This window comes from Heterodontus francisci, chromosome 4 (genome assembly GCF_036365525.1).
Source record: "Heterodontus francisci isolate sHetFra1 chromosome 4, sHetFra1.hap1, whole genome shotgun sequence".
Lineage (NCBI taxonomy): Eukaryota > Metazoa > Chordata > Chondrichthyes > Heterodontiformes > Heterodontidae > Heterodontus > Heterodontus francisci.
Genome location: NC_090374.1, coordinates 145,515,097 through 145,543,068, shown reverse-complemented (window position 1 = coordinate 145,543,068; position 27,972 = coordinate 145,515,097). Strand labels below are relative to the sequence as shown.

At 41.8% G+C, this 27,972-nt stretch overlaps 1 protein-coding gene across 2 annotated transcripts in view; it reads right to left on the bottom strand.

The window, feature by feature from the left end:
• Positions 1 to 27,972, bottom strand: part of mllt3 (MLLT3 super elongation complex subunit) — a 180,097-nt gene that overhangs the window by 36,984 nt on the left and 115,141 nt on the right. For both annotated transcript variants that reach the window (XM_068030272.1, XM_068030273.1), the window contains exon 6: positions 10,777 to 10,858. In XM_068030272.1, coding sequence (XP_067886373.1) covers positions 10,777 to 10,858 — 82 coding nt within the window. The remainder of the gene's footprint in view (positions 1 to 10,776; positions 10,859 to 27,972) is intronic.

Genomic DNA, 27,972 nt, shown 5'->3' with positions numbered 1-27,972 from the left:
ATAAATTTAAAAGTGAAGGAACACTGTACCTAATAATGCAATGTAGTAATGCCCCAAGAGTTATTTGCCAATTTATACAAAGCCTGGCTTATGTCACCTGGTTTCAGCACAAGATCATTCATGATGTTGACTGAACCTTTCTTGCTCACTTCATTTTTGTCACATTTCCTTTCTGCCATGCACTGCTCTCATCCATCTAGTTTCAGTGCAAGGAGCAACCCACGTTGAGCTGCTCCACCACTTGCACCTTGCGGCTTAAAAAAGTATCTGGTCACTGTGGGCCACACACTCAACCTACATAAAACAAGGCTTTAAATTATCCTGAACCTCAAATACACAAAGTTGAAAGGGAAGGTGAAGAGGAAAATAAGACTGGCAAAATGAGAATATGAGAATAGAATGGCAGTCAACATAAAAGGGAACCCAAAAATCTTCTACCGGCATGTAAACAGTAAGCAGGTACGAAGAGGTGGAGTAGGGCCTATTGGGACAAAGACAGTAATGTATGCTTAGAGACACAAGAGCAAGGCTAGAATACTTAGAGTACTTTATATCAATGTTTACTAAAGAAGAGGAATCTGACAAAATATTGGTAGAAGCAGAGAGTGTAGAGGCAATGGATAGGGTAAAGATTGAGAGGGAAGAGGTACTGGAAAGCCTGGCAATGCTTAAGGCAGATAAGTCACCTGGTCCAGATGGCTGGCATCCCAGGTTGCTAAAGGAAGTGTGGGTGGAGATAGCGGAAAGGCTTGCCATAATCTTTCAATCTTCCTGAGATATGGGGGATGTGCCAGAGGATTGGAGAGTGGCAAATATAACACCCTTATTCAAGAAAGGGTGGAAGGACAGTCCTCGCAAGTGCAAGCCAGTTACTTTATCAGTGGTAGGCAAGGGTTTAGAAACAATAATCGGGGGAAAAAATAATATCAACAAGCACCTGGAGGGGTTTGAGCTAATTCAGGATAGCCAGCACAGATTTGTAAAAGGAAGATCATGCTTGACTAATCTAACCAAACGTTTTGATGAAGTAACAGAGAAGGGTAAGGGAATACAGTGGATGTTGTTCAAATGGATTTTAAGAAAGCATTTCATACAGTACCACATAAAAGGCTGTTAACATAATTGAGGCTCGCACAATAGGAGAGTCAGTGTCCAATTGGATAAAAAAATTTGATCAAGGACAGAAAACAACGAGGTGCAATAAATGGTTGTTTCACAGTCTGGAGAATGGTAGACAGTGGTGTTCGCCCAGAGTCAGCGCTAGGGGCACTGCTATTTTTTTGCCATATATAAATGACTTGGATCTCGGAATACAAACTCGAATTTTAAAATTTGCTGACCACACCAAACATGGAGGAGTGGCAAACAGTGAGGAGGATATGAACGGCCAGGCAAGCAGAAGATGGAATTTAATACATAGAGTCAAAGAATTATACAGCACAGAAATAGGCTGTTTCTTCAGCCCATCGTGTCCATGCTGGCCATCGAGCCTATCTATTCTAATCCCATTTTCCAGCACTATGGCATTTCAAGTGCTCATCTAAATACTTGTTAAATGTTGTGAGGGTTCCTGCCTCTACCACCCATTCAGGCAGTGCGTTCCAGATTCCAACCACCCGCGGTGAAAAAATCATTCCTGAAATCCCCTCTAAACCTCCTGCCCCTTACCTTAAATCTATGCCACCTGGTTACTGACATCTCTGCTAAGGGAAAAAGTTCCTTCCCATCAACCCCATCTATGCCCCTCATAATTTTGTATACCTCAATCAGATCCCCCCTCAGCCTTCTTTGCTCTGAGGAAAACAACCCCAGCCTATCCAGTCTCTCTTCATAGCTGAAATGCTTCAGCCCAGGCAACATCCTGGTGAATCTCCTCTGCACCCTCTCCAGTGCAATCACATCCTTCCTATAGTGTGCAAACCAGAACTGTACACAGTACTCCAGCTGTGGCCTAACTAGCGTTTTATACATCACCATCATAACCTCCCTGCTCTTATATTCTATGCCTCGGCTAATAAAGGCAAGTATCCCATATGCCTTCCTAACCACCTTATCTACCTGTGCTGCTGCCTTCAGTGATCTATGGACAAGTACACCAAGGTCTCTCTGACCCTCTGTACTTCCTAGGGTTCTATCATCCATTGTGTATTCCCTTGCCTTGTTAGTCCTCCCAAAATGCCATCACCTCACACTTCTCAAATCCATTTGCCACTAGTCTGCCCAGCTTACCAGTCCATCTATATCGTCCTGTAATCCATGGCTTTCCTTCTCACTATTTAATTAATACGTGGGAGTTGACGCATTTGGGCAGAAAGGATAGGGTGAGGCAACATAGACTTAATGGTGCAGTTCTGAAGAGTGTTCAGAGACAGAGGGACCTGGGGATGCACGTGCATCGATCTTTGAAGGTAGCAGGACATATTGAGGGAGTGGTTAGCAAAATATACATGGGATCTTGGGTTTCATAGAGGCATAGAGTACAAAAAGCAGGGTAGTTATGCTGAAACTTGTATAAAGCTCTGGTTAGACCCCGAGAGTATAGCGTCCTGTGTGGTCACCACACTTAAGGAAAGATGCGAGGGTGCACAGCAGATATACCAGAATGGTTCCAGAGGTGGGGGATTTTACAGAGTCACAGAATTATTACAGCATGGAAGGAGGCCATTCAGCCCATGATGTCTGCATCGGCTCTCTGAAAGAGCAACTCCCTCAGTTCCATTCCCCCACCTTCTCCCCATAACCCTGCACATTGTTCCTTTTCATATAACAGTCTAACTCTCTTCTGAATGCTTCAATTGAACCTACTTCCACTACGTTCTCAGGCAGCACATTCCAGACCTTAACCACTCTTTGCACGAAGAAGTTTTTCCCCATGTCACTTTTGCTACTCTCACCAAATACTTGAAATCTGTGCCCTCAAGTTCTCGATCTTTTCATGAGTGGAAACAGTTTCCCTCTATCTACTCCGTTCAGACTCATGATTTTGAATACCTCCATCAAATCACCTCTCAGCCTTCTCTTCTCCAAAGAAAACAGTCCTAAATTCTCCAATCTAACTTCATAACTAAAATTCTTCATCCCTGGAAACATTCTTGCGAATCCTTTCTGTACTCTCTCCACTGCCCTCATGTCTTTCCTCAAGTGTGGCACCTAGAATTGGACACAATACTCCAGCTGAGGCCGAACTAGTGTCTTATGCAAGTTCAACATAACTTCCTTGCTCTTGTACTCTATGCCCCTATTAATAAAGCCCAGGAAACTGTATGCTTTATTAACTGCTCTCTCAACCTGTCCTGCCACCTTCAATGACTTATGCACATGTACACCTAGGTCCCTCTGCTCCTGCACCCCCTTTAGAATTGTACCCTTTATTTTATCTCTCCATGTTCTTCCTACCAAAATGAATCACTTCACATTTCTCTGCATTGAACTTCATCTGCCACCTGTCTGCCCATTCCACCAACTCGTTTATGTCCTTTTGAAGTTCTGCACCATCCTCCTCATGGCTCACAATGCTTCCAAGTTTCATATCATCTGCAAACTTTGAAATTGTGCCCTGTACACCAAGGTCTAGGTCATTAATATACATCAGGAAAAGCAAGGGTCCCAACACTGATCCCTGGGGAACTCCACTACAAACCTACCTTCAGCCCAAAAAACATCTATTAACCACTACTCTTTGTTTCCTGTCACTCAGCCAACCTCGTATCCATGTTGCTACTGTCCTTTTTATTCCATGCTTGCTCACAAGTCTGTTATGTGGCACTGTATCAAATGCCTTTTGAAAGTCCATATACACCACATCAACAGCATTGCCCTCATCAACCCTCTCTGTTACCTCCTCAAAAAATTCCAGCAAGTTAGTTAAACATGATTTTCACTTAAGAAATCCATGCTGACTTTCCTTAATTAACTCGCATTTGTCCATGTGACTATTGATTTTGTCCTGAATTATTATTTATTTATTTTTTTTTTTAGAAGTTTTCCCACCACCAAAGTTAAACTGACTGGCCTGTAATTGCTGGGCTTATCTTTATACCTTTTTTGAACAAGGGTGTAACGTTTGCAATTCTCCAGTCCTCTGGCACGACTGCCAAGTTTAAGGAAGACTGAAACATTATGGCCAGCACCTCTACGATTTCAATTTCAGTTACAAGGTTAGGTTGGAAAAGCTGGGATTGTTCTCCCTGGAGCAAAGGAGATTGAGGGGAGATTTGATAGAGGTGTATAAGATAACGATAGGCTTCAATAAGTTAGACAAGGAAGCACTGCTCCCATTAGCTGATGGTACAAGGACTAGGGAACACAGATTTAAAGGTGCTGGGCAAGAGATGCAGGGGGATGTGAGGAAGAACGTTTTTCACACAGCGAGTGGCAAAGACCTGGAACTTGCTGCTTACGAGGGTGGTGGAAGCAGAAACAATGATTTCAAAAGGAAATTAGATGGGCACTTGAAGGAGATAAACTTGCAGAGCTAAGGGGATCACGTAGGGGAGTTGGATTGACTGCATTGCTCCAGAAAACTGGCATGGACTTGATGGGCCGAATGGCTTCCTTCCATGCCGTTAATGACACTGACTGAAAATTTAAGGGACGTAACCACGTTCTTTGGAATACTTCTGGTATTTTGGTCAAGGAGAGTTCATCAATAAAATGGAGACTGTAAAGTGGTAGGCAAACAGACATGAAAAACAATGCCAAGTTCAGAAGTGTGAAAATCGGCTCAGTGGTAGTACACTGGCTTCAGTCAAAAGATTTAAGGCCCACTCCATAACTTCAGCACATAATGTTGACGGACATTTCAGTTAGTACCATAGGAGTATGACATTATCAGAGCTGCCAGCTTTCAGATGAGATGTGCCTGTACGTCAAAAGAAACTGAACAGGAAATTTTGCCGATGACCAACATTCATCTCAACCGACACCCACAAAAACAGAATTGGTCATTTATGTCATTTGCTGTTTGTTGAACCCTGATGTATGCAAACTGGCTACCACATTTGTTGAGAATCATTAAATTTTTAAACACAATAGGTGGCTATGTGTCCTGTTGCCTGTGGCAGCTAAAGAGCTGACCAAGTGTGTCCCACACCTGTTTCCGTGGCCGCAAACGTGACTCCAGGATGGCATGCTGCCTCCCTGGTGCTAGGGTCAAGGATATCATGGAGCAGCTGCAGGACATTCTGAAGGGGGAGGGTGAACAGTCAGAGGTCGTGGTACACATTGGTACCAACGACATAGGTAGAAAGAGGGATGCAGTGCTGCAACAAGAATTTAGGGAGCTAGGTAGCAGATTAAAAAGCAGGACCTCAAAAGGTTATAATCTCTGGATTACTCCCGGTGCCACATGCTAATGAGTATAGGAATAGAAGGATAGAGCAGATGAATGCGTAGCTGAGGAGATGGTGCAGGAGGGAGTGCTTTAGTTTCCTGGATCACTGAGTCTGTTCCTGGCAAAGATGGGACCTGTACAATTTTGACAGGTTGCACCTGAACCGAAATGGGACCAACATCCTTGCTGGGAGGTTTGCTAGTGCTGTTGGGGGGGGGGGGGGGGGGGGGGTGGCGTTTAAACTAATTTGGCAGGGGGATGGGATACAGAGTGGAGGTACAGTAGTGGGTGATGGATAGTCAAATATACAAGAGAAACTGAGTCAGTCTGGAAGGCAGAGCAAATATAGACCTGTTAAGGCACAAGTGAAAAATACAAGGCTGGATTGCATCTTTTTTTATGCAAGGAGTCTTACTAGTAAGGCAAATGAATTGAGGGCGTTGATTAGCACATGGGATTATGATATTATTGCTATCACAGAGACATGGTTGAAGGTGGGGCAGGACTGGCAGCTCAATATTCCAGGGTATAGAATCTTCAGGCGAGACAGGGGAGGGGGTAAAAGAGCAGATGGCAATGCACTGTCAATCAAAGAGTCAATTACTGCAGTAAGGAGGGATGATAGCTTAGAAGGTTCATCAAATGAGGGCATATGGGTAGAACTTAAAAACAAAAAGGGGGCAATCACTTGGCTGGGTGTCTACTACAGGTCTCCAAACAGTCAGGGAGAGATAGAGGAGCAGATGTGTAGCAAATCTCAGAGAGGTGTAAAAATAATAAGGTAATAATAGAAGGGAATTTCAACTTCCCCAATATCAACTGGGATAGTCTTAGTGCAAAAGGCTTAAAGGGGGCGGAATTCTTAAAATGCATACAGGAGAGCTTTTTGAGCCAGCACGTAGAAAGTCCTACAAGAGAAGGGGTAGTACTGGGCCTAATCCTAGGGAATGAAGCCAGACAAGTGGTAGAAGTGTCAGTGGGGGAGCATTTTGGGGATAGTGACCATAACTCTAATATTTAAGGTAGTTATGGAAAAGGACAAAGATGGACCGGAAATAAAAGGTACTGAGCTGGAGGAAGGCCAATTTCAATATGATAAAACAGGATCTGGCCAAAGTGGACTGGGAGCAGCTACTTGTAGGAAAGTCTACATCAGACCAGTGGGAGTCATTCAAAGTGGAAATAGAGTTCAGAGACAACGTGTACCCATTAAAGGTGAAGGGTAGGACCAACAAGTCCAGGGAACCCTGGATGTCAAGGGATATAGAGGATTGGATCAGGAAAAAAGGAGGCTTATGGCAGATTCAGAGCGCTGAAAACAGCAGAGGCCCTAGAGGAGTATAGAAAGTGTTGGGGGGGTACTTCAAAAAGTAATTAGGAGAGAGAAGGGACATGAAAAAACACTGGCGGGCACGATAAAGAAAAATCCTGAGGCATTTTATAAAGATATTAAAGGAAGGAGGATAACCAGGGAAAGAGCAGGGCCCATTAGGGACCAAAGTGGCAACGTGTGTGTGGAGCTGGAGGACATAGGTTAGGTTTTAAATGATTAAATCTGTGTTCACTATGGAGAAGGACGATGTAGGTGTAGAGATCAGGGAGGGGGATTGTGATATATTAGCATTGAAGGGAGGAAGTATTAGCTGTTTTAGCAGGCTTAAAAGTGGATAAATCCCCAGGCCCAGATGAGATATATCCCAGGCTGTTATGTGAGGCAAGGGTTCTGACACAAATTTTCAAATCCTGTCTGGCCAAAGGAGAGGTACCAGAGGATTGGAGGACAGTGAATGTGGTACCATTATTCAAGAAGGGTAGCAGGGATAAACCAGGTAATTTACAGGCCGGTGAGTCTAACATCAGCAGTTGGGAAACTATTGGAAAAAATTCTGAGGGACAGGATTAATCTCCACTTGGAGAGGCAGGGATTAATTAAGGATAGTCAGCATGGCTTCGTCAGGGGGAGATCGTGTCTAACTAACTTAATTGAATTTTTCAAGGAGGTGACTAGATGTGTAGATGAGGGTAAAGCAGCTGATGTAGTCGACATGGGCTTCAGTAAGACTTTTGATAAGGTCCCGCATGGGAGATTGGTTAAGAAGAACCCATGGGATCCAGGGCAATTTGGCAAATTGGATCCAAAATTGGCTTAGTGGCAGGAGGCAGAGGGTAATGGTTGAGGATTGTTTTTGCGAGTGGAAGCCTGTGACCAGTGGGTGTACCGCAGGGATTGGTGCTGGGACCTTTGCTGTTTATAGTGTATATTAATGATTTAGACGTGAATATAGGAGGTATGATCAGCAAGTTCGCAGATGACACAAAAATTGGTGCTGTCGTAAATAGTGAGGAGGAAAGCCTTAGATTACAGGACGATATAGATGGGCTGGTAAAATGGGCAGAGCAGTGGCAAATGGAATTTAATCCTGAGAAGTGTGAGGTGATGCATTTGGGAGGACTAACAAGGCAAGGGAATATACAATGGATGGTAGGACCCTAGGAAGTACAGAGGGTCAGAGGGACCTTGGTAGACTTGTCCATAGATCACTGAAGGCAGCAGCACAGGTAGATAAGGTGGTTCGGAACGCATATGGGATACTTGTATTCTTTGCCTCGGCTAATAAAGGCAAGAGCAGGGACGCTATGATGGAGCTGCATAAAATGCAAGTTAGGACACAGCTTGAGTATTGTTCGGGGCACCATGCCATCGGAAGGATATGAGAGCACTGGAGAGGGTGTAGAGGAGATTTACCAGGATGTTGCCTGGGCTGGAGCATTTCAGCTATGAAGAGAGTCTGAAAAGGCTAGGGTTGTTTTTCTTAGAGCAGAAAAGACTGAGGGAGGACATGATTGAGGTATACAAAATTATAAGAGGCATAGATAGGGTAGATAGGAAGAAACTTTTTCCCTTAGTGGAAGGGTCAATAACCAGGGGGCATAGATTTAAGGCAGGAGGTTTAAAGGGGATTTGAGGAAAAAAATTTTCACTCAGAGGGTGGTTGGAATCTGGAACGCACTGCCTGAAGAGATGGTAGAGACAGGAACGCTCACAATATTTAAGAAGCATTTAGATGAGCACTTGAAATGTCATAGCATTCAAAGCTACAGCCAAGTGCTGGAAAATGGGATTGGAATAGTTAGGTGCTTGATGGCCATCACAGATACAATGGGCTGAAGGGTCTGTTTCTGTGCTGTATAATTCTATTCTTCAGCGGTACTTGAGATGGCTTGGCCATGTGAGCCGCATGGAAGATGGCAGGATCCCCAAAGACACATTGTACAGCGAGCTCGCCACTGGTATCAGACCCACTGGCCGTCCATGTCTCCGCTATAAAGACGTCTGCAAACGCGACATGAAATCGTGTGACATTGATCACAAGTCGTGGGAGTCAGTTGCCAGCATTCGCCAGAGCTGGCGGGCAGCCATAAAGACAGGGCTAAATTGTGGCGAGTCGAAGAGACTTAGTAGTTGGCAGGAAAAAAGACAGAGGCGCAAGGGGAGAGCCAACTGTGCAACAGCCCCGACAAACAAATTTCTCTGCAGCACCTGTGGAAGAGCCTGTCACTCTAGAATTGGCCTTTCTAGCCACTCCAGGCGCTGCTTCACAAACCACTGACCACCTCCAGGCGCGTATCCATTGTCTCTCGAGATAAGGAGGCCCAAAAGAATGAACCTAGCCTTTTCCCCATAACTATATATTAGTCCTCTTCATGCACATGTCCATTTGCCTTTTGAAATTTCCCATGGAATCAGATTCCACCACCCTTTCAAGAAGTGTGTTCCAGATTTTGCCAGCCATCTGAAAAAAAATTCTCGACCATTTCCTCTCAAACTTTTGCCAATTTGTTTAAATCTGATGTCTGTTAACCACCCACTTGCCAGAGAGAAAACAGTTTCTCCCTATTTGCTCTATCAAAGCCCATCAATTTTGAATACCTCTATTAATTCTCCCTTTTACCTGCTCTGCTCTAAGAAAAACTATTCCAGCTTCTCCAATCTCTACACATCCCTGGCAAACCTCCTCTGTACCCTCTCCAAGGCCTTTGCATCCTCCTGTAATGTGATACCCAGAAACTCAATACTCCAGCTGAGACATTACCAGCGATTTGCATAGGTTTAGTATAATTGTCTCAAAAAGCAATTTGTTTGTTGTATAGCATTTCAGGATATTCAGGGTGTAAAACATAGTGTATAAATAATTATTTCCTTTCAACTAGGACTATCAGGACAGAAAAGACTGGTACAGGAATTACTGGCTGCATCTAAGCAAAGTATGAATTTGAGGAAAACTGAGGCTCTGGTTGAGAATGATTTAAACTTGATAGGTTTGGGGGGCGGGTAGCAGTGGAAAGAAAGGAGAAGCTAGATCCAGAACAGACAGATCAAAAAGTGGAAGATAACCAACAGGCAGATATGAATTGTTCAGAGGAACTAGAAATGAGTAGAATAAAACAGGCAAATCCGAAGTAAGGTGTGCAGTACTTTGAGGCATACAAAGGATATGAAAAGTATGACAGGCATTAGAAATAAGATGCCTGAAATGGAGTTTGTGGTGATAGGAAGAAATTAGTACAAAAATATGGCTGACCCCAGAGGATGGTAACAAATTTAACATAGGAATACAGTGCTCAGGAAGAATAAGTCTACAGAGTGAGTGAAAGTTGTGTTTTAGCTATAGTTTTCAAGGAGTCCAGAGAGATCAAAAAAAGCGATCCTGGGAGAAGTGGAGAGTTACACATTAACCATGCCCCAATTTGCAAAAAGCAACGCCCAGCTCGCTAGCCATTGGTTAAATTCAAAGTCACAGCATTTAGGGGAAAGAAAAATTGTGGAAAAGATGATTGTTGAGTGGCACGCCCCAGAGATGCGTTAGGAACACTATCATTTCTAAATTGCATTGCAAACTGGGATAGCAAAAATTGGCATAGGAATCAAGGAAAATACAAAATGAGTTAAACAAAATACGAAAGTGGTAGAACAATGACAGATGAAATGCTATATTGACAAGTGTTAAGTACTGTGCACAGGAAGAAAAAATGGTGATAAAGCATCCATGAGTGGTGCTGAAATAAAGAATAAAACATAAAGAGCTAAAAGTTGGTTGATTCAACAAATTCAATTACTGCAGAACAATGTAAACAGAATGCTCAACTATATAACCAAAACTTAGAGTCCAAGATAGAAAAAGTCATGCTCAAAGTCCATCATGCTCTGATCAGATTACCCCTTGACTAGCATTTAATTCTGATACATTGAAGCCCTGGAGGCAATTAAGAGAAGAGCCACAAGACTGACTTCCAGTGTTAGAGGATTCAACTCGAGGGAAAAATCTGGAGAGTTGGACTTTTATCCTTTTAGAGGTAACAGAGGTGTTATCATGAGGCACAGAACATGGAAAATAGTAAAATCAATAGAAAAGCTATAAATGAATGATAGTTAAAATCTTTACCTTGCCTGTTGTTTTGAGATGGAGTAAAACTTGAACTGGAGTTTGAACTGGAACTGGAGCCAGCAGGACTTGGCTGTTGAGACTTGATGAAAATGAAAACACAAGACAAGCACAGTTAATATTGTTGCAGTAGCTCACCAAATAGTTACCCATAGTCATCACTTATAAAAGCTATTCTAAAAGCATCTTGCTGGAAATATTGGTTTATACAGTATTTTTCCAGGTTCCTTATTTTAAAATGTTAGCAAAATAGAATTCAAAGCTATATTTGTTCAGATTGCTTGCCCTTAAATTAAAATATGGGATAGCAAAAGGTTATGTTTCAGGGCTCAGAAATAATAGGCATATAGAGCAACAGTCTCATCAAGCATAAAGTTAAAAGCAAAATACTGCGGATGCTGGAAATCGGAAATAAAAACAAGAAATGCTGGAAATACTCAGCAGGTCTGGCAGCATCTGCGGAGAGAGAAGCAGAGTTAACGTTTCAGGTCAGTGACCCTTCTTCAGAATCATAACAAGTATAAGGACAGGTTGATATTCCAGGTAAACACCTTAGTCAGCTGTCTCTACTCAAAATGTTAACCAGTCTGTTCACTTTTCATGTACTCCCAGCATTTCCCCTGTTTTTATTTCAGATTTTTCTAATTTATGGTTTTTCCCATTTAGTTTCAGTGAAGAGTTTACACCAGCAGTTAATAATTGTTTGCCAGAATCCCTGAAGTAAAGTAACCGCCCTTAAACCACTTTGGCCACTTAATGTATGTAACTTTGTGTTGATATGGGGCAGTTACATATTACATAATTACATTGCATTTATACCACAAACAGGTCATTTGGCTCGATGCCAGAGTTTATGCTCCTTCTTCCAGTTCTACACCTTCTGCTTGACTGATAGACAATATGATTAAAATGTCTATGACCAGGCACTGCATGCAATTGATTCCCAATAAATGAACTTCATTGTGGCTGTTACAAAGATGAAATCCAGGAGGGTTCTTTGCAGTCCACCGGTGTTGAGATTTTTTAAGAGACGGTACGATTTAGCCAAAATTGACACCAGTCATTAAAATATTATACAAAGTAACCCATTTAGAAATAGCTGGTTGCAATAAAACTATGCAAAGAAAATAAATTAAATACATAAAAGACAACTTAGTGGCAAAAAAAAAAGCCTTTTGCCAAAGAAATTCTTTGAAATAGTGCATCACTTGTGATAACACTAGTGTTCCCCTGACCTGCAGTGAAAGCAACTTCCTGACCCCCAGTTAATTCTGTCCCACAGACATTTCATTTCTGTCCAAAGCACCAGGTAACTCCCAGTAGTTTTCCGTTACTGGGTCAGTAACAAAAATACTACCACAAAAACTGGACTATTAAACAATCTCTGTTTCATGAGTGGCAAATCATTCTGCACGACTGAACTACATTTAAAAAAAATCTGACTTTTGTGGCATTTAAATTAATCCATGAACCAAAACCACTTACATGCAGACATGTTTGATGATCTTAACAGTTGCTTCTGCCCATAAATCAAGCAATCGTACCATCCTAATGAGGAGAATGATTTACAGTCTGCAACTACTTTAACCCCACAATCCACCCAACCATCCCATGAACAATCCAGCTAAGTCTACAAGGGTAATAAGGATTGGTTGGGCAGGGGGAGGAGGGGGAGGAGGGGGGGGGGGGGGGGGGGGAGGAGAACATGGATATTGGCAGAAGGTGTAACTTTAGAAAAAAAATAGCTCCCTTTAAATCAGCAATTTTAACTGCTCAAAACCAAAAACATTAAATGAAGGAACCATAAAAATGGCAATCTTTCAATTGCTTAAAAGTCCAAGTCATGTTGAAAATTGAATTCAGACCAAATGAGGCCACAATTTGCTGATAAATGAATTTTTGGAAATATATATGGTTTGCAAGAAAGTTTGTAAGACCTGGAACTGGCCACTTAACCAGTGACTGGACTTTTTTCCCCTTTATTAGCAAAATTTAACTCCAAGTATCAGCTTTCATGTAGTTTCAACTGACAATAGCAAAAGGCGAATATGGCATTAGAAAACACTACTTACTGTCAACCATTGAAACTGCCAAATCCTTTACACTGTCTGCACATTATTCCAATAGCAACCATATGCATAGTGGTCAAAAGCAAGCGCAATATGAAAAAAGTCCTCAGTAAAATGCATCTCGTGTTTGAGAAATGAGGATTAAGATGAGAAACTTGGGGCATGCAAAAATTCCCCATGGCATTGACCACAACAAATACTCTGTTCACCTGATGTTTGCACCTTACTTGTACTGATGTGAGCTCTCCTGTCTATACTGCTCTTTTGCCTCCAAGAAATATGCCTTCTTTTAGCAATCCCCCTGATCTTCGTGTTAGTGTGCTCATGTTTTGGGCTATATTAATATTTGTCATTATGTCCACAGATTTCAGTGTCCTCGTAGCCTCATTTCTCTAATACTGTGATGCGTGCTGCTCCATACTGTCTGAATGACCACTTCCTCGGCTTTCTCCATTGGTCTCCTGAATACATTTTCCTCCTAGACTGTCTGTATATCCCTGCAGCCTTGGTGCCAATTTTTCTCCGTTGATTGACTGTTTCTCTGACACGATCTTAGTCTTTGTCTCTCAAACATCTCTCCCAGTTTTTGCCACATCTCTTGTGCACCTAATTTTGTTCTGTTCCCATAATCTGTCCCCCAACTTCTTTGAGTCCCTGCAATTTCTCTCAACAATTAGCATTTTTAGTGTCATTAATGCAGAAAGTGACCAAAAGCTTGGTAGGTGGTCATTTTCAAGGAAGGTCTTAAAGGAGGAGCAGGAGATGGAGAACAAAGGGCCTTAGGGAGAGAATTCTAGAGCATGGGATCAAGATAGTTGCAAATATTGCCAGCAATGAAATGGCTATGGGAAGGGAAGGGGAGGCATGGGGGTGGGGTAGTGGAAAGCAGACGAGAGTTTCAGGTGAGAGGCTGACCAGGAGGACACTGGAACAAGAGAGTCTGGGAGGTGACAAATGCATGGGTGAGGGATTCAGTGGAGATGGGCTGTGGTAAGGGCAGAGGCTGCCAATGTTAGAGGTAGAAGTATGCAGTCTTTGTGATGAATTCAACATCTTAGCTTTGGATTAAATAAGATAATAAATTTGAAACTTGAGTGAGTCGTTAGGGAAGATTGAAGGTGAAGATTTTATGGCAGAAGCCAAGAATATTGCCAGTCTTCCCAATGCTTAACAGAGGGAAATTGCAGCTCACCCAAGACCATGCGCCTGACAGGTAGTTTGACAATACAGAGGCAGTGGAGAGATCAAGGGATTCTGGATAGGTAAAGCTGGGCGTCAACAGCGTACATATAGAAGTTGCCCCCATGTCTTTAGAGGTTGTCAAGGGATGGCATGTACATGAGGATGAGGAAGGGACCACAGAGATCCTTGGGAACTCAAGCTAATGATGTGGGGGCAGGAAGAGAAGACATTGCTGGAGATGCTCTGGCAACAATCGGACAAGTAAGAACGGAAGCAAATGAAGGCAGCCTCAGAACTGAACAATACAGAAGGCTTAAAAAGGTACCTGAAACTGCACCTGCAGTGCTGTAACCTGCAAGACTGCAGACCAGGTGCTGGAAGGTGGGATTAGATTGGGCGGCTAGTTTTATCAGCCGGTACAGACACAATGGACTGAATGGTCTCTTTCCATACCATAACTTTTCTATGGTTCTATACAAGAGGCATTGGAGGAGGATGATGTGGTTATCTGTGTTGAAGGCTGCAGGGGCTAAATGCATCACAGTTAAAGTCAAAAAATTGTCTATGACTTTGGTTCGGGCCATTTTGGTGCAGTAGAAGAGGTGGAGTCAAGAAATTCAAATAGGAATGAATGGGAACGAGGGGCATGGATTTGGGATTCAACAACACATTTAAGGACTTGAGGGGAAAGGTTGATTGTCCTTGCAGATGTCTGCCATTTCCAAAGTAGATGTTCGGCTCGAAGAGGGTGACGATGGTAGTTTTAGAGAGGGCAGTACCTGGTGGGAAGTTACCAATTCTAATGTCAGCTGGCATTGGGGCCAGAAAGGGAAGTTAGGTAGTAAGCAGTTTAGTGGGAATGGGGTAAAGGAGCAGGTACTGAGTTTCATGGACAAAATGGACTCAGAGAGGGGATGGGAGTGAAACTAGACAAATGGGATTCATGACAAGGCTAAGAGGAGGCTGAAGAAGGATCACTGACCCGAAACGTTAACTTTGCTTCTCTTTCCACAGATGCTGCCAGACCTGCTGAGTATTTCCAGCGTTTCTTGTTTTTATTTTATTATATATAAGAGGAAGCCAGGCCTGGTGACCAGAGGGGTGTCTGGAAGGAGGTCAAAAACCAACCTTGACCCCATCTCCAATCTCCATTTCCTCTCCAAAGTCCTTTAACATGTTGTCGCCTCCCAAATTTGTACCCATCTTTCCAGGAACTCCAAGTTTGAATTCTTCCAATCTCGTTTCCGTCCCTGAAACGGCTTTCTAAGTCACAAATGACATCCTACGTGATTGAGACAAAGGTAAACGTTCTGACCTCGTCCTTCTGGACCTGTCTGCAGCCTTTGACATAGTTAATCACACCAGCCTCCTCAATACCTCTCCAGCATCATCCAGCTGGGTAGGGCCACACTCACCTGCTTCCATTTATATTTAATCGTAGCCAGAAAACCGCCATCAATGGCATCTCTTTTCATTGCTGTCGTTACCTCTGGTGTCTCTGAAGGATCTATCCTTGGACACCTCCTATTTCCCATCTACAGGTTGCCCATTGGCTACATCATCCGAAAACATGTCAGTTTCCACATTTACACTGACACTTAGCTCTACTTCACTAACACCCCTCGACCACTCCACTGTTGCTAAATGGTCAGACTGCTTATCTGCCATCAGTACTGGATGAGCAGAAATTTCCTTCAATTAAATTTTGGGAAGACTGAAGCCATTGTCTTCAGTTCCCATCTCTCTCACACACCACTCCTTAGCCACCAACTCCATCCCTCTCCCTGCAGCTGTCTGAGACTGAACGAGACTGTTCACAACCTCTGTCATATTTGACCCAGAAATTTAAAAAAAAATTATTTCATGCAACGTGAGCATCACTGGCAAGGCCAGCATTAGTTGCCCATCCCTAATTGCCTTCGAGAAGGTGGTGGCGAGCTGCCTTCTTGAACTGCTGCAGTCCATCCATTGTAGGTTCATCCACAGTGCTGTAAGGGAGAGTTTTCCAGGTTTTTGACCCAGTGACAGTGAAGGAATGGCGATATAGTTCCAAGTCAGGATGGTGTGCGGCTTGGAGGGGAACTTGCAGAAGGTACTGTACCCATGCGTCTGCTGCCCTTGTCCTTATGGTGGTAGAGGTCTCAGGTTTGGAAAAGTGCTGCTAAAGGAGGCTTGGAGAGTTGCTGCAGTGCTTCTCGTATATGGTACACACTGCTGCAGCAAGTGAATACATTGAGTATTCCATCGCACTCCTGACTTGTGCCTTATAGATGGTGGACAGGCTTTGGAGAGTCAGGAGGTGAGGTACTCACTGCAGAATTCCCAGCCTCTGATCTGCTCTTGTAGCCAAAGTATTTATATGGCTGGTCCAGTTAAGGAGTGTGATGGAGTACTCTCCACTTGCCTGAATGAGTGCAGCTCCAAAAACACCAGCCAAGACAAAGCAGCCCGCTTGAACACATCACCCACAACCTTAAACATTCACTCTCTCCACTACCATCACACAGTGGCAGCAATGTGTACCATATACTTGAAGCAGTGCAGCAATGTGCCAAGTCTCCTTTGACAGCACCTTCCAAACCCATGACCTGTACCACTTAGGACAAGGGGAGCAGACTCATGGGTGCACCATCTTCTGAAAGTTCCCCTCCAAGTCACACATTATCCTGACCTGGAGCTATATCACCATTCCTTCACTGGTGCTGGGCCAAAAACCTGGAACTCCCTAACAGTGCTGTGGGTGTGCCTGCGCCAAATGGACTGCAGCAGTTTAAGGACCACCACCTTCTCAAGGGTAATCAGGGATGGGCAACAAATACTGGCCTTGCCAGTGATGCCACATCCCATGAAATAATTTTTTAAAAATTCATCGTGGGGTCAAATATGACAGGTTGGGAACAGTCTCATTAAGCCTCAGACAGTTAAGTTTCTGGTCAATGGTGTTATGGCCAGCTGGTTTCCACTGTTCACCTCCCAACTGACCACAGAGTGTTTTGTTTGACAAATAAGCAAACAGACAGTGACAGGTTTTCTAGTAGTTTTAAAACAGAAGATTAAATATTTATTAAATAATCATCTGTAATGTTTGCAATACCTCCCACACATGCATTCACTCTCACAGGCACACACACAAGTAGATAGATAGAAGGGATAGGGTAAGCGGTATTGAGAGTTCAAGATGCAAAAGTCTGTTGTTTTAGGGAAACCTATGGGATCCTTTCAGAAGGCAAGTTTTAAGGTTGCAGGCTGTTTGCTGGTTGTCTTGTATTTGCTGGGCTGAAGACCTCTGGTGGTTCACGTCTGTTTGTAGATGGTTCTGATATTCTTAGTTTAGTTTTCACCAGTGGAGGAGTTGTTTCAAAGGCACTCTCTTCTTTGCTGAAGTGTGTTTTCAACTTGTTTCAGCAGGGTTCAAAAGTTAACTGGAACCTGTCTCTCTCAGCCTTGTACTGGAATTCAAGATGGCTTTCGTGTTGATCTGTGGTTGGAGAGACCAGACTGACAATAACTTGAAGACTGAACTGGAAAGACCCTTTGTCCTTCCAAACAATTACTTTTAAAAGGTAAACTCAATGCTAGTTTTGCCCATGTGACTTTAAGTTTCAGTTCCTGATGAGCTCTACAATCGCTTTTCCGGCCCCATTTTGATGAGGGCTGTTGTGGTGAAGGGTAGTTGGAGATGTAGAGTCTGGGAATGTCTTTGTTTTATCTCCTTTTGTGTATAGCTCACATCCATGTGCGATAAACTGTCTCATTTCCATGTGGATGGAGTTAATTAATTGCTTTTAGTTCTAGTGGACATGGAGGTGCGTTTTAGTGCAGGTGGTGGTATGGGTCACGTGACTTGTCCTCCATTTTGTTGACAGCAAATGTACGAATCTTTAAGAGTTTCTTTTTTACAACTCTTCCGTTTGTTTCTGTATTGTTATCACTGCACTTCTCGTGAGCTGACAATGGTAACCTCCAGGATGTTAATGGTGAGGGATTCAGCGATGGTAATGCCATTGAATGTCAAGGAGAGATGGTTAGATTCTCTCTTGCTGGAAAGAGTCAGTGCCTGGCACTTAAGTGGCAAGTAATATTCACACCACACATCAGCCCAAGCCTGAATGTTGTCCAGGTCTGCTGCATGTGGACAAGCACTGCTTCAGGATCTGAGGTCATCCCCACTCCTGACCTTATGATGCAGGGAAGATCATTGATGAAGCATCTGAAGATGGTTGGGCCTAGGACACTACCTTGAGGAACTCCTGCAGCAATGTCCTAGGGAGTAGATATTTGGTCTCCAACAACCACAACCATCTTCCTTTGTGCAGGGGATGATTACAACCAAGAGAGTTTCCCCCTGATTTCTACTGACCTCAATTTTGCTAGGGCTCTTTGGTACCACACTCAGTCAAATACTGCCTTGATGTCAAGGGCAGTCACCCTCACTTCACCTCTGGTTTTCAACTCTTCTGTCTATGTGTGGACCAAGGCTGTAATGAGAGGCCAAAATGGCCCTGGCAGTACCCAAACTGAGCATCAATGAGCAGATTATTGCTGTGCAAGTGCCACTTGATAGTACTGTCAACGACACCTTCCATCACTTAGCTGATGATAAAGCAGTAACTGGCTGGATTGGATTTGTCCTGCTTTTTGTGGACAGAACACAACTGGGCAATTTTCCACATTGTTCGGGTTGATGCCAGTGATTTAGCTGTACTGGAACAGCTTGGCCTGGGGCATGGCTAGCTCTGGAGAACAAGTCTTCAGTAATACAGTCAGAATGTTGTCAGGGTCATAGTCTTTGCTGTACTTTCGACCACATATCCTCGCCGTCACTGGCTGACGATTTCCACCTCCATCCACCACCCCTGCCTCAGCTCATTTGCTGCTGAAACCCTCATCGATGCCCATTACCTTCAGACTTGACTTTTATGATGTACTGCTGGCTAGCTTCCCACATTCTACCCTCCCCAAGCTTGAGGTCATCCAAAACTCAGCTGCCCATGTCCTCACTTGCACCAAATGCTGACCTACATGGGCTCATGGTTAAACATTTTGATTTTAAATGTCTCATCCTAGTTTTCAAAGCCCTCCATGGCCTTGCCTCTCCCGACCTCTAACCTCGTCCAGCCCTACAACTGAGATATGTGCTTCACTAAACACCAACTCCAGCCTCATGAGCAGCCCCGATTTTAAAATCGCTCCACAATTGGTTGCTGTGCCTTCAGCAGCCTAGGCTCCAAGCTCTGCCATTCCCTCCACCTCTTTCCTCCTTTAAGACACTCCTTAAAACCTACCTCTTTAACCAAGCTTTCAGTCATCTGCCCTAATATCTCATGTGGTTGGGTGGCATATTTTGTTGTATAATGCCTCTCTGAAACATCTTGGGATGTTTTATGATGTTAAAGGTGCTATATAAATATAAGCTGCTGTTGAGGTGAAAGCAGTTGAGGCAGCTGAATGAATGGTCATAGTCTTGCAACAAAATCATAAGCTTCATGAATATGAAAGAGGCAGGCCTGAAGGAGACAGCCGGCTGTGAAGCAAGGAAACCAGAAGTTCCTCCCTCAAGTGGGTGGAAGTCCACCTCGGAACAATTAAAGCCTGGGGACCAGTAAAATGCGGAACGGATCCCCAGGTGAAGCGGAAGCGGGTTCATCTCCAACTTTTACGTCGGAGGCCGGTTCCCATCCGCCCACCATAAAATTCCAGCCAAAGACTTTAATGCCTACCTTTTGTCAACCACACTTTGGCTTACAAAATGAAGTGTCTATTCACAGCAAAAATGCACTTATTTGGTAGTTATTGATATAAATTGGGAGAATGCTGGTACGAAGCCAATTTTGTGTCGAAAATAAACCAACTTGCATTCAGTAAGGTAAGCCCAAAGCAAACTTCTTGTTGGGGAGAGGATGAAATAAGCAAGCAACTACTATTTGAAGCAGTTAGCAAATCATAGTGTAAACTTCCAACGTGGAGTCATTTTGGATAATTCACTGAAATAATGGAAATGAATGCAAAGGATCACAGCTCTCATTTGATATTTATTATTTCCTTCTCAGTGAAATTAAATCCCCTTTATCAATCACTGTTAAGAACATTTAATCATTTCATACACAATGCAGAGGATTTTTTTTTTTAAATATTGGTCAAAGCAACTTAGAGCCAAACTTATAGCAAGTATGATTATGAAACAGAATGATATTTATCATTCTAAGATTTTGCCCACTACGAATTCAGCAGGCATTCTGTTCAGCAGTGCAAAGCTGTCCTGCTGGTTCTAGATATAAAAAAGGATTACCATCCTGCTGGCTTTGACACCTCTAGAAAGCAGAGGTAATCTTTGGCACTAAATGTGTTTCTTGACAGTTTTACAATCTGTTATCCCACAGATTGTGGTATTTATGGTATCATTCACTAGAGGCATTTGACCACTTACCCTGTGGTTACTAATCACTGAATGGATAGTTCATGGACCAGAATTAGCGTGAAGGCGTCCTACAACAAAGGAGGACTTGTTTCCCTCCCTCTCAAAAAATAAATAAATGTTAGGATAGACCTGTGACAGCGGAAACTGTCTTATTCCGGTTTTACTCATTTTCTGGTCCCAGACAAGCTAATGAGACTTGCATTGAGATGCTCATTTATGCACAGGCCTGCTGGAAGATTTATTACATTCCAGGGAACTCTTACCTAATACCCTCCTGCTGATCCAAAGGAAGCCATGGCATCATCATCATATTCACTTTACAAAGTCTTATGTGCGAGGACCTCAACAGATTAATACTGCCATCTCCATTTCCACAATTCCAAAAATATTAGGAAAACACGGAAGCAATTTCAGCAACAATTTTTGTAACATTCTGCACTATAATATGCGCACAAGAGAATCTAGGCCAGATATAATGACATAAAAATACTTCGGTCAGTGCAGATTCCTTTCTCTGAATACTTTCTTAATTGCTGACCAGTGGACTTCTATGCATTAGGTTGTGACCAGCAGTTCCTTTTTGAATAAATTTCTAGCTATAGGGGGGCAGGAGGTGGGGGTTGGAAGGAAAGAGAAAAACTATTTTATGCCACACCTGTAAAAACCAATGTGCTCGCTCTAAACCAGTTGAAAAGGTCCTCCATTTTATAATTACAGCTTTTGACATTAAGGATAGATTATGTACTTGTGATCAAAAGCCATCACAAAAGCACAATGGTGATAAAGTTAGACCATTACCAGTATCTGACCATTGTGAAAGGGGATACAACTGAAACAGAGGACAACCAACTAGGGTGGTAAACCATTGTTAAGTCCATAGATTTCTAGGGAGAATGAGATGCACTTTGATGTTTTTTTTAAATGCAATTTACAGGCTGTTTGTCTGTCTGGGTGTCTAGCTGACAGTAAACACATGGTCAAGCATCTTCAATAAATCACAGTCCTCAAACACATGCTCTGGCTAGCCAGCCACCACTAAGGAACTCATAAAAACAGAGCCCAACACTTACATCTCTCTTCCTGGCTCTCATTTCAAAAAAAACATTGAAGGATAGCTTTGTATTTAAAAAAAAATATCTTTCATTTAAATACTAATAGATCTTGGCATCAATAGGTGTTTCATTTTAGTTGTATTAACAGTTTATCAAAAGTAGACATTTTCAAGCAATACAAGTACTTAAAAACATTAGAAAAAAAGTAACTTGATAGTTCAAAAACAATATGAATCCAAGGTAGTTATGTACTGGCTACATGTTAAGCAAATTTGCTGTGTTCAAGTTGAAAAGAGTTACTGTAATCTTAAATACATAATGCATTGGGCCATATGTGGAACATAGTGTGTAATATTTTCTACCCACAGAATATAGCGTGTAATATTTCCTATCCCATTTAAGAAATTCCTTCCTGTATCGGAAAGAGTTCAGGAGAGAATAATGACGATTCTGGGACTCGGCTCTGTGTTAAAATACAACTACAAGAACAGGAATATAATTCTGTTCTCACTGCTCTGATCAAATAGCTTCCTTACATCTATGTATCTTACATGATACAAAGTCAAAATTAACAATCCTCATGAGAGAAGGAGGAAGAATCTTCCCTCTACTTCTCCCAACATAAAATAGTAGATCTGCGGAATAAACACTAGTGAAAGCTGCTCAGACCAAATCAATTCCCTCCTTTTTAGGAAAAAAATAACTGGAGAAATATATGGCTAGGTACAGGAGGCAACAGGGACGCAATAATTCCCTATTTTGTTACTACTTGGGGAAAGTGCCTGGTGGGAAACAATATGATGATATGTTGTCCATTAATTGGCAGTAGGTCAAGATAGATTAGAGGAAACAAGATAAGTGAAAATCAGAGTTCTGTTCAATAATAATTGCAACAATTGGAAGTTAATGCAGAACGCTACTTTAAGAGATTAGTGAGTCAGAGCTCATTGTTGAGTAGACTGTATATACTCTGGGTAGGCACAAGCTTGATGAGCGAAATTGCTTGTACATGTTCCAAATCTTTTATTCTTTCGTATCTCAACTAGATTTTTAACATCTTTAAATTGTACATAAATAATCGATGTTTTAAAGCTCAAACAGCTAAGATTTAATTAAATTTTACTTCAAATATGAAATGCAGCTTTATCCACAATATAGTCCCTGAAAAATATTTTTACTTCTGTATTGCAGGAGCAAAAATAGGACGATAGGTAATACTCAAAAAACTTACCATCTAAATGATCATAAAAACAGTATATTAAGGAAAATGCAATAGAAATTTATTACTTCGACATTAGCAAAAACATTTTCCAATTTAAGAGTCGCAACTTGACTGAGTAGGTTATCTGACAACAGAAGTTGATATGGTCCTCAACCAACATCAACCTAAGTGCACAGGTGCCACCAGAAGAATTTAAAAAAGACTGCATTTAACATTTCTGGGAGGATAACAAATACTGGAATTTTTCCAGAGACTGGGATAAATTTGGATTTTTGGCAATTTTTCAGTTTCAAGCCTTGCTTTTTAAAACTCATCTCTCGAAATGCATCTGCAACAAAAGGACCAAGAGGAATTAGCTATGGATCTTACTAGTACAGAAAGAGCAAATTGTACTCAGGTGATTGTATTGGAAGCTAGCTTTTTTTCAGTAATTCATTATTCCAGAAAACCCTTCCAACATTATATGGATGGTGACACATATAGCTGTTGAACATGTAATTGCAGTAATTCAGGTACATTGTACAGTAAATCCTTCTTTCCATATTAGATCAATGTTCTCTACCTGCAGTATATGACTAATAACGGTTAGCAAACACAGAAAAGATTTTCTTGGCTGTTATTATTAAGTAGAAATAAAACGTTTCAACGTTTTTTTAGAAAACAAACTGATGAAACAGTACTCTCCAAAATAAGTTTCATTCATCATGGGTGAATTAAAGTGAAAATAACTCATCCTCCATACAAATCAAGGTTGCCTAAATCTGTTGATTTAATTTTGTACAGGCGCATCATTGAGTATATTTTCCAATGGGCTCATTTTATATCTTGTAATCCAAAACAAATTTTTGTTGGGTCAAGTAATATTGCCCACTTATCTAGGGACCAGGCACTTACGAAAAAACACAATTGAAAGGAATCTCATGTTGGAAAAGCAAATGACGTAGATAAGCTCCTAATAATGCTCTCTTTACAAACAAGATAAGCAAGCATATCTGTCCAGCAAATTCCAACTGAAAATCTAAGTTACTGAATTTTCTTTTGAGGAGCTCAAATTAATTTAAGTGTATAATAATCTAAAAACTCAGTGTAACTTTACAAATTAGTTTTGAGGGGGAAAAAATTGATGGCTTAGAACATGCAATAAAACCCATCTATGAAGGTGACTAACTTTGAGCATAGTTTTGAAGGAAACAGGGGAAGTGGGACAAGATTGCCAATGGTCCGAACAGAAAAGCAGCAAGGAGCTCTCCTGGTGTCCTGGTAAACAACTTGCCTCCTCACCTAACAACTCAAACTGGTTGCATATTCCCCAAATAGTAAATTACTGCATTTTATTAAGGAATTTATGAGAACCACTTGGGACATTGAAACCATAATGAAGCACGATATCAACACAGTACTTTCTTTAAAGAGCTATTAAAAGAGTTAATTGTAGAATAAGAGCAGTAAAGCAATGCAACAGAAAATGGTAAGATTCTCAACATAGAAAGACCAGAAATTCCCAATTGCCATCTTTAAAGGTGAGGGCAGGAGGTAGAAAAGGTGACTGAAAGGCAAATAAGATTCTGGATTCCATAGATAGAGCATCAAATATAGAAGCGATATTAAACTTGATCATTAGCTTGGTCACAGTTCCAGTATTATACGCAATGCTGGGCACCCTGTTATAGCAAGGCTACAGCTGAAAATCACTATAATGATATCAGGAATGTGCTGAAGAACCAAAAAACTGATTTCACTGGAAATAAAGATTAGAAGGTTGGAAACAGGTTCACAGTAAAAAATTATTTCTACGAAGTTGATGAATTGGTAACAAGGGGATAAAGATTCAGGTTTAAACAGAAGGGGGGGAAAATTAGAAAAATGTTTTTCCACAGAGGGTTATCAGATCAAGAACTGCTTTAAAACAATTGAGCTTTTGAGACAATGACTATACAAATAAAAAGGGATTGGACAAATATTTTTTCTAAATAGCGTTGGAAAAGGGTGAGAGGTATGATTCAAGTTGCTAGTTCCAGTTGAAGTGCTTGCATTGGTAGACACGATACTGTCATTCCTAATGGGTAGAAGTTTTAACTTCAGCGGGGACATGAAACAGGCAGTGGCAAATTGGCAGTCCATTATATACTCTGCCCTATTTTCCCTTCCATTGACTTTGATTCATTACATTCCAACCAAAGGTAAAAGTCCCACCCTATGATTCTATAATGAGAATCAAAATAAATCCTGAAAGTTCCAAAGCATCAGCTCAATAAATGAAGCAAAAACAATGTGCACACTTGCAATCCTGCACGTGCAATTACAAATTGCTGTTGGGACAACCAGTGTAACAATTATGTCAGTATGAAAAAAAGCCCTAGAATTAAGCTTCTAAAAATAATGCATTTTTCCTGCATGTAAACATTAACCCTTAAATTAAAGTTGCTGATCACTTAAATCAGATAATACTCATACAAGGTTTGGAATCTCTCCTGCCACACAGTAACAGAGGAAAATGTGGGAAACCTATTCGCAGGCCTTTGCCAATGCTTCTCCAAACCAAATCACTAGGCGTGCAACAGTAGTGCAGGAATAATTCTCCCCATCCCCATCTCAAAGGAAGTTGGCAACTTACACACAGGGAGCTTAGACATGGACTGCCTCTTGCCATCTGGAATTGTGCATGTTCCAAAATGAATAGAACAGAGATTTTAACAAAGTGTCAACAAAACAACTAACTTACTTAAAAAAAAAAGTGTAAACATTTAGAAAATCTTTCATTGAACAGATTTCACTAATTAATTAAAATGCACAACCTTCGTTGCAGTAAGTTTTCCCTTAGCTCAAGGGCTGAACTTCCTTAAGAGGGCAAGCACACATTAGAAATGGTTTGTCCACTGTAAATTTTTTCTGCTGAATTTTATAAAGCAACTTTAAAATTCCGGACAGTAGTAAGGAAGAGGACTTTATTCACATTACCTGAATAAGATGAATTACATTAAAAAAATTTGGGCACAGTAAAGTAATCAAAAAAGTCAGTCTCTGTAGCCTAACAAGCTGGAGGGAGTAGAGAAAAGAGGAAAAAAAAGCAGACTTCGGCTTTCTCACAGACTACACAATTATCCTACTTGGACCATAAAACTATAAATCTGCAACAACTTCTACCAATAAAACTGTCACTGTCCTACGTGAAGGTTTCTCTTGCTTAACTTTGTAAAACGTGTGAATGACTAAGAAATCCAGATTTTATAATTGAAATCATTCTTGAATCTAGTAGACTTAACTTAGTCAAGTGTTCATGAAGTTTGTCTGACTAAGCTTAGAGCAGGCATTTTAGGACAAGTAGGTTTTAAAATTACCATCCCCACATAGATTGGTACATAGATTGCTCATGTCAGCAGGAACATAAACAGGAAATAATCAGAACCCTGCAATTATCAATTTCCTGAAACAAACAAAAGAAAAACAAAAGGGCGCAATAAACAAGGCACTCTTTGGTGGCCGTGTGAGTTTCCTGCCGACAAAAGGCACATTAATTGCTAACTGGATCATAAAAGCTTGCACCTGCAGGACACTGTTTGATGTCAGCAAGAATGCAAGGTTCAGTCATCATTACAAAAGAAGTTACTTTTCTATAAAAAGGCCTTGTAAAAAGGAATATGGTTGTCCTGTCAATCCATTTTATAAACTTGTTTTCTTTTTAAAAAAATTACATCTCAAACTAGCACTGCTTTAAACATGTGAATTCATCTACGGGGCATTATTCTCCATGTATGATTCTAATACAAAAAGGTCTCAGCTCCATTACATACCACAAATTGAACAAATGAGGAACATTAAAACCAAACACAGCCAACTACTCCAGTTTTTAAGGCAGAGTTATTGGTACAGAAGCACGATTTCTCTATAGAGAGATGCACAGCCAGGTCAAATTGCCAACTCTGCATCAAATCTGGCCATACAACACAGTTGTCACCATATGTACATGATTGTGTACAAAATGTAAATATCCCACTGGGCTTAACACTACTGTGAGCTGTACTCCTGTGAGTCGGACATCTCCCAGTCTGTGCTTGACGCTCTCCCGCAACCTCCTGTCATGGATGAGTTAGATGAAGAACCATCACTGGAGCTTGAGAGGGTCACAGACTGCCCAGCGAACAGAAGGGCACCCGTCAAGGGTGGAATTCCAGCCAAACTGCACAAGCACAGAAAGTCCCATCTATTGCCACACCTTTATGACCTTCTCCTCCTTTGCTGGCAAGTAGGCTCTGTTTCACAGGATTGCATGATGCTAGCATCATCATGCAATACAAAAACAAAGGCAACAGCAGACTGCAACAACTACAGGGACATCTCACTCCTAGTGTTACGGAGAAGGCCCTCGCTAAGGTCATACGTAAAAGACACCATTTGCAGACTGAGTGTACCGGAAACACAGTACAGTTTCTGTGCCAGCAGATCTACTGTGGATTTGATCTTCTCCAAAAGCCAGCTAGAAGAGAAGTGTAGGGAACAGAGTATACCCCTTTACCTTACTTTCATAGATCTCACTAAGGCATTCGACACCGTCAGCAGAGTCAGGCTCTCATGATTTTGGGAAAAACTGGCTGTCCACTGGAGCTTCTCTGTCTCATCCGCTCATTTCATGACCACATGCACTGTATTAACAGTTTGATGGTTCCACTTCAGACAGTTTAGGATTGAAGAATGGAGTGAAACAAGGTTGTGCCTTAGCCCCCACTCTGTTTGGCATCTTCTTCTTCATGCCCCTGACCTTTGCCTTCCCTGCTGATATAGGAGTCTATTTGCACACTAGGTCAGATGGCAAGCTGTACAATCTCTCAAGGCTGAAAGCGATGACAAAAACACATCATGTCCTGATCAGAGAACTCCTCTATGCCGATGTTGTGCTAGTCACTCACACAGAACCTTAGCTGCAAAGACACATGGACTGTCTCTCCCATGCCTGTAACTTGTTCTCTATGACTAAGAGAGTAAAGAAAACCATGGTCAGGAAACAAGGTATTGCATCTCTGCCCCTGATCACACTCAATAGCACCCCACCAGAAGTGGTTAGCAAATTTTGCTAATTTGGGACCATGATGACAATCTGTCCCTTGATGTAGAAATCGATACACGCATAAGGAAAGCAACTACCACCTTTGGCCGACTTGCGAAATGCATATGGGATAACACCAAGCTGATCATTAGAACCAAGCTGATGCTTTACACGGCCTGTGTTCTCAGCACCTTGGTGTATGGCTGTGAAAC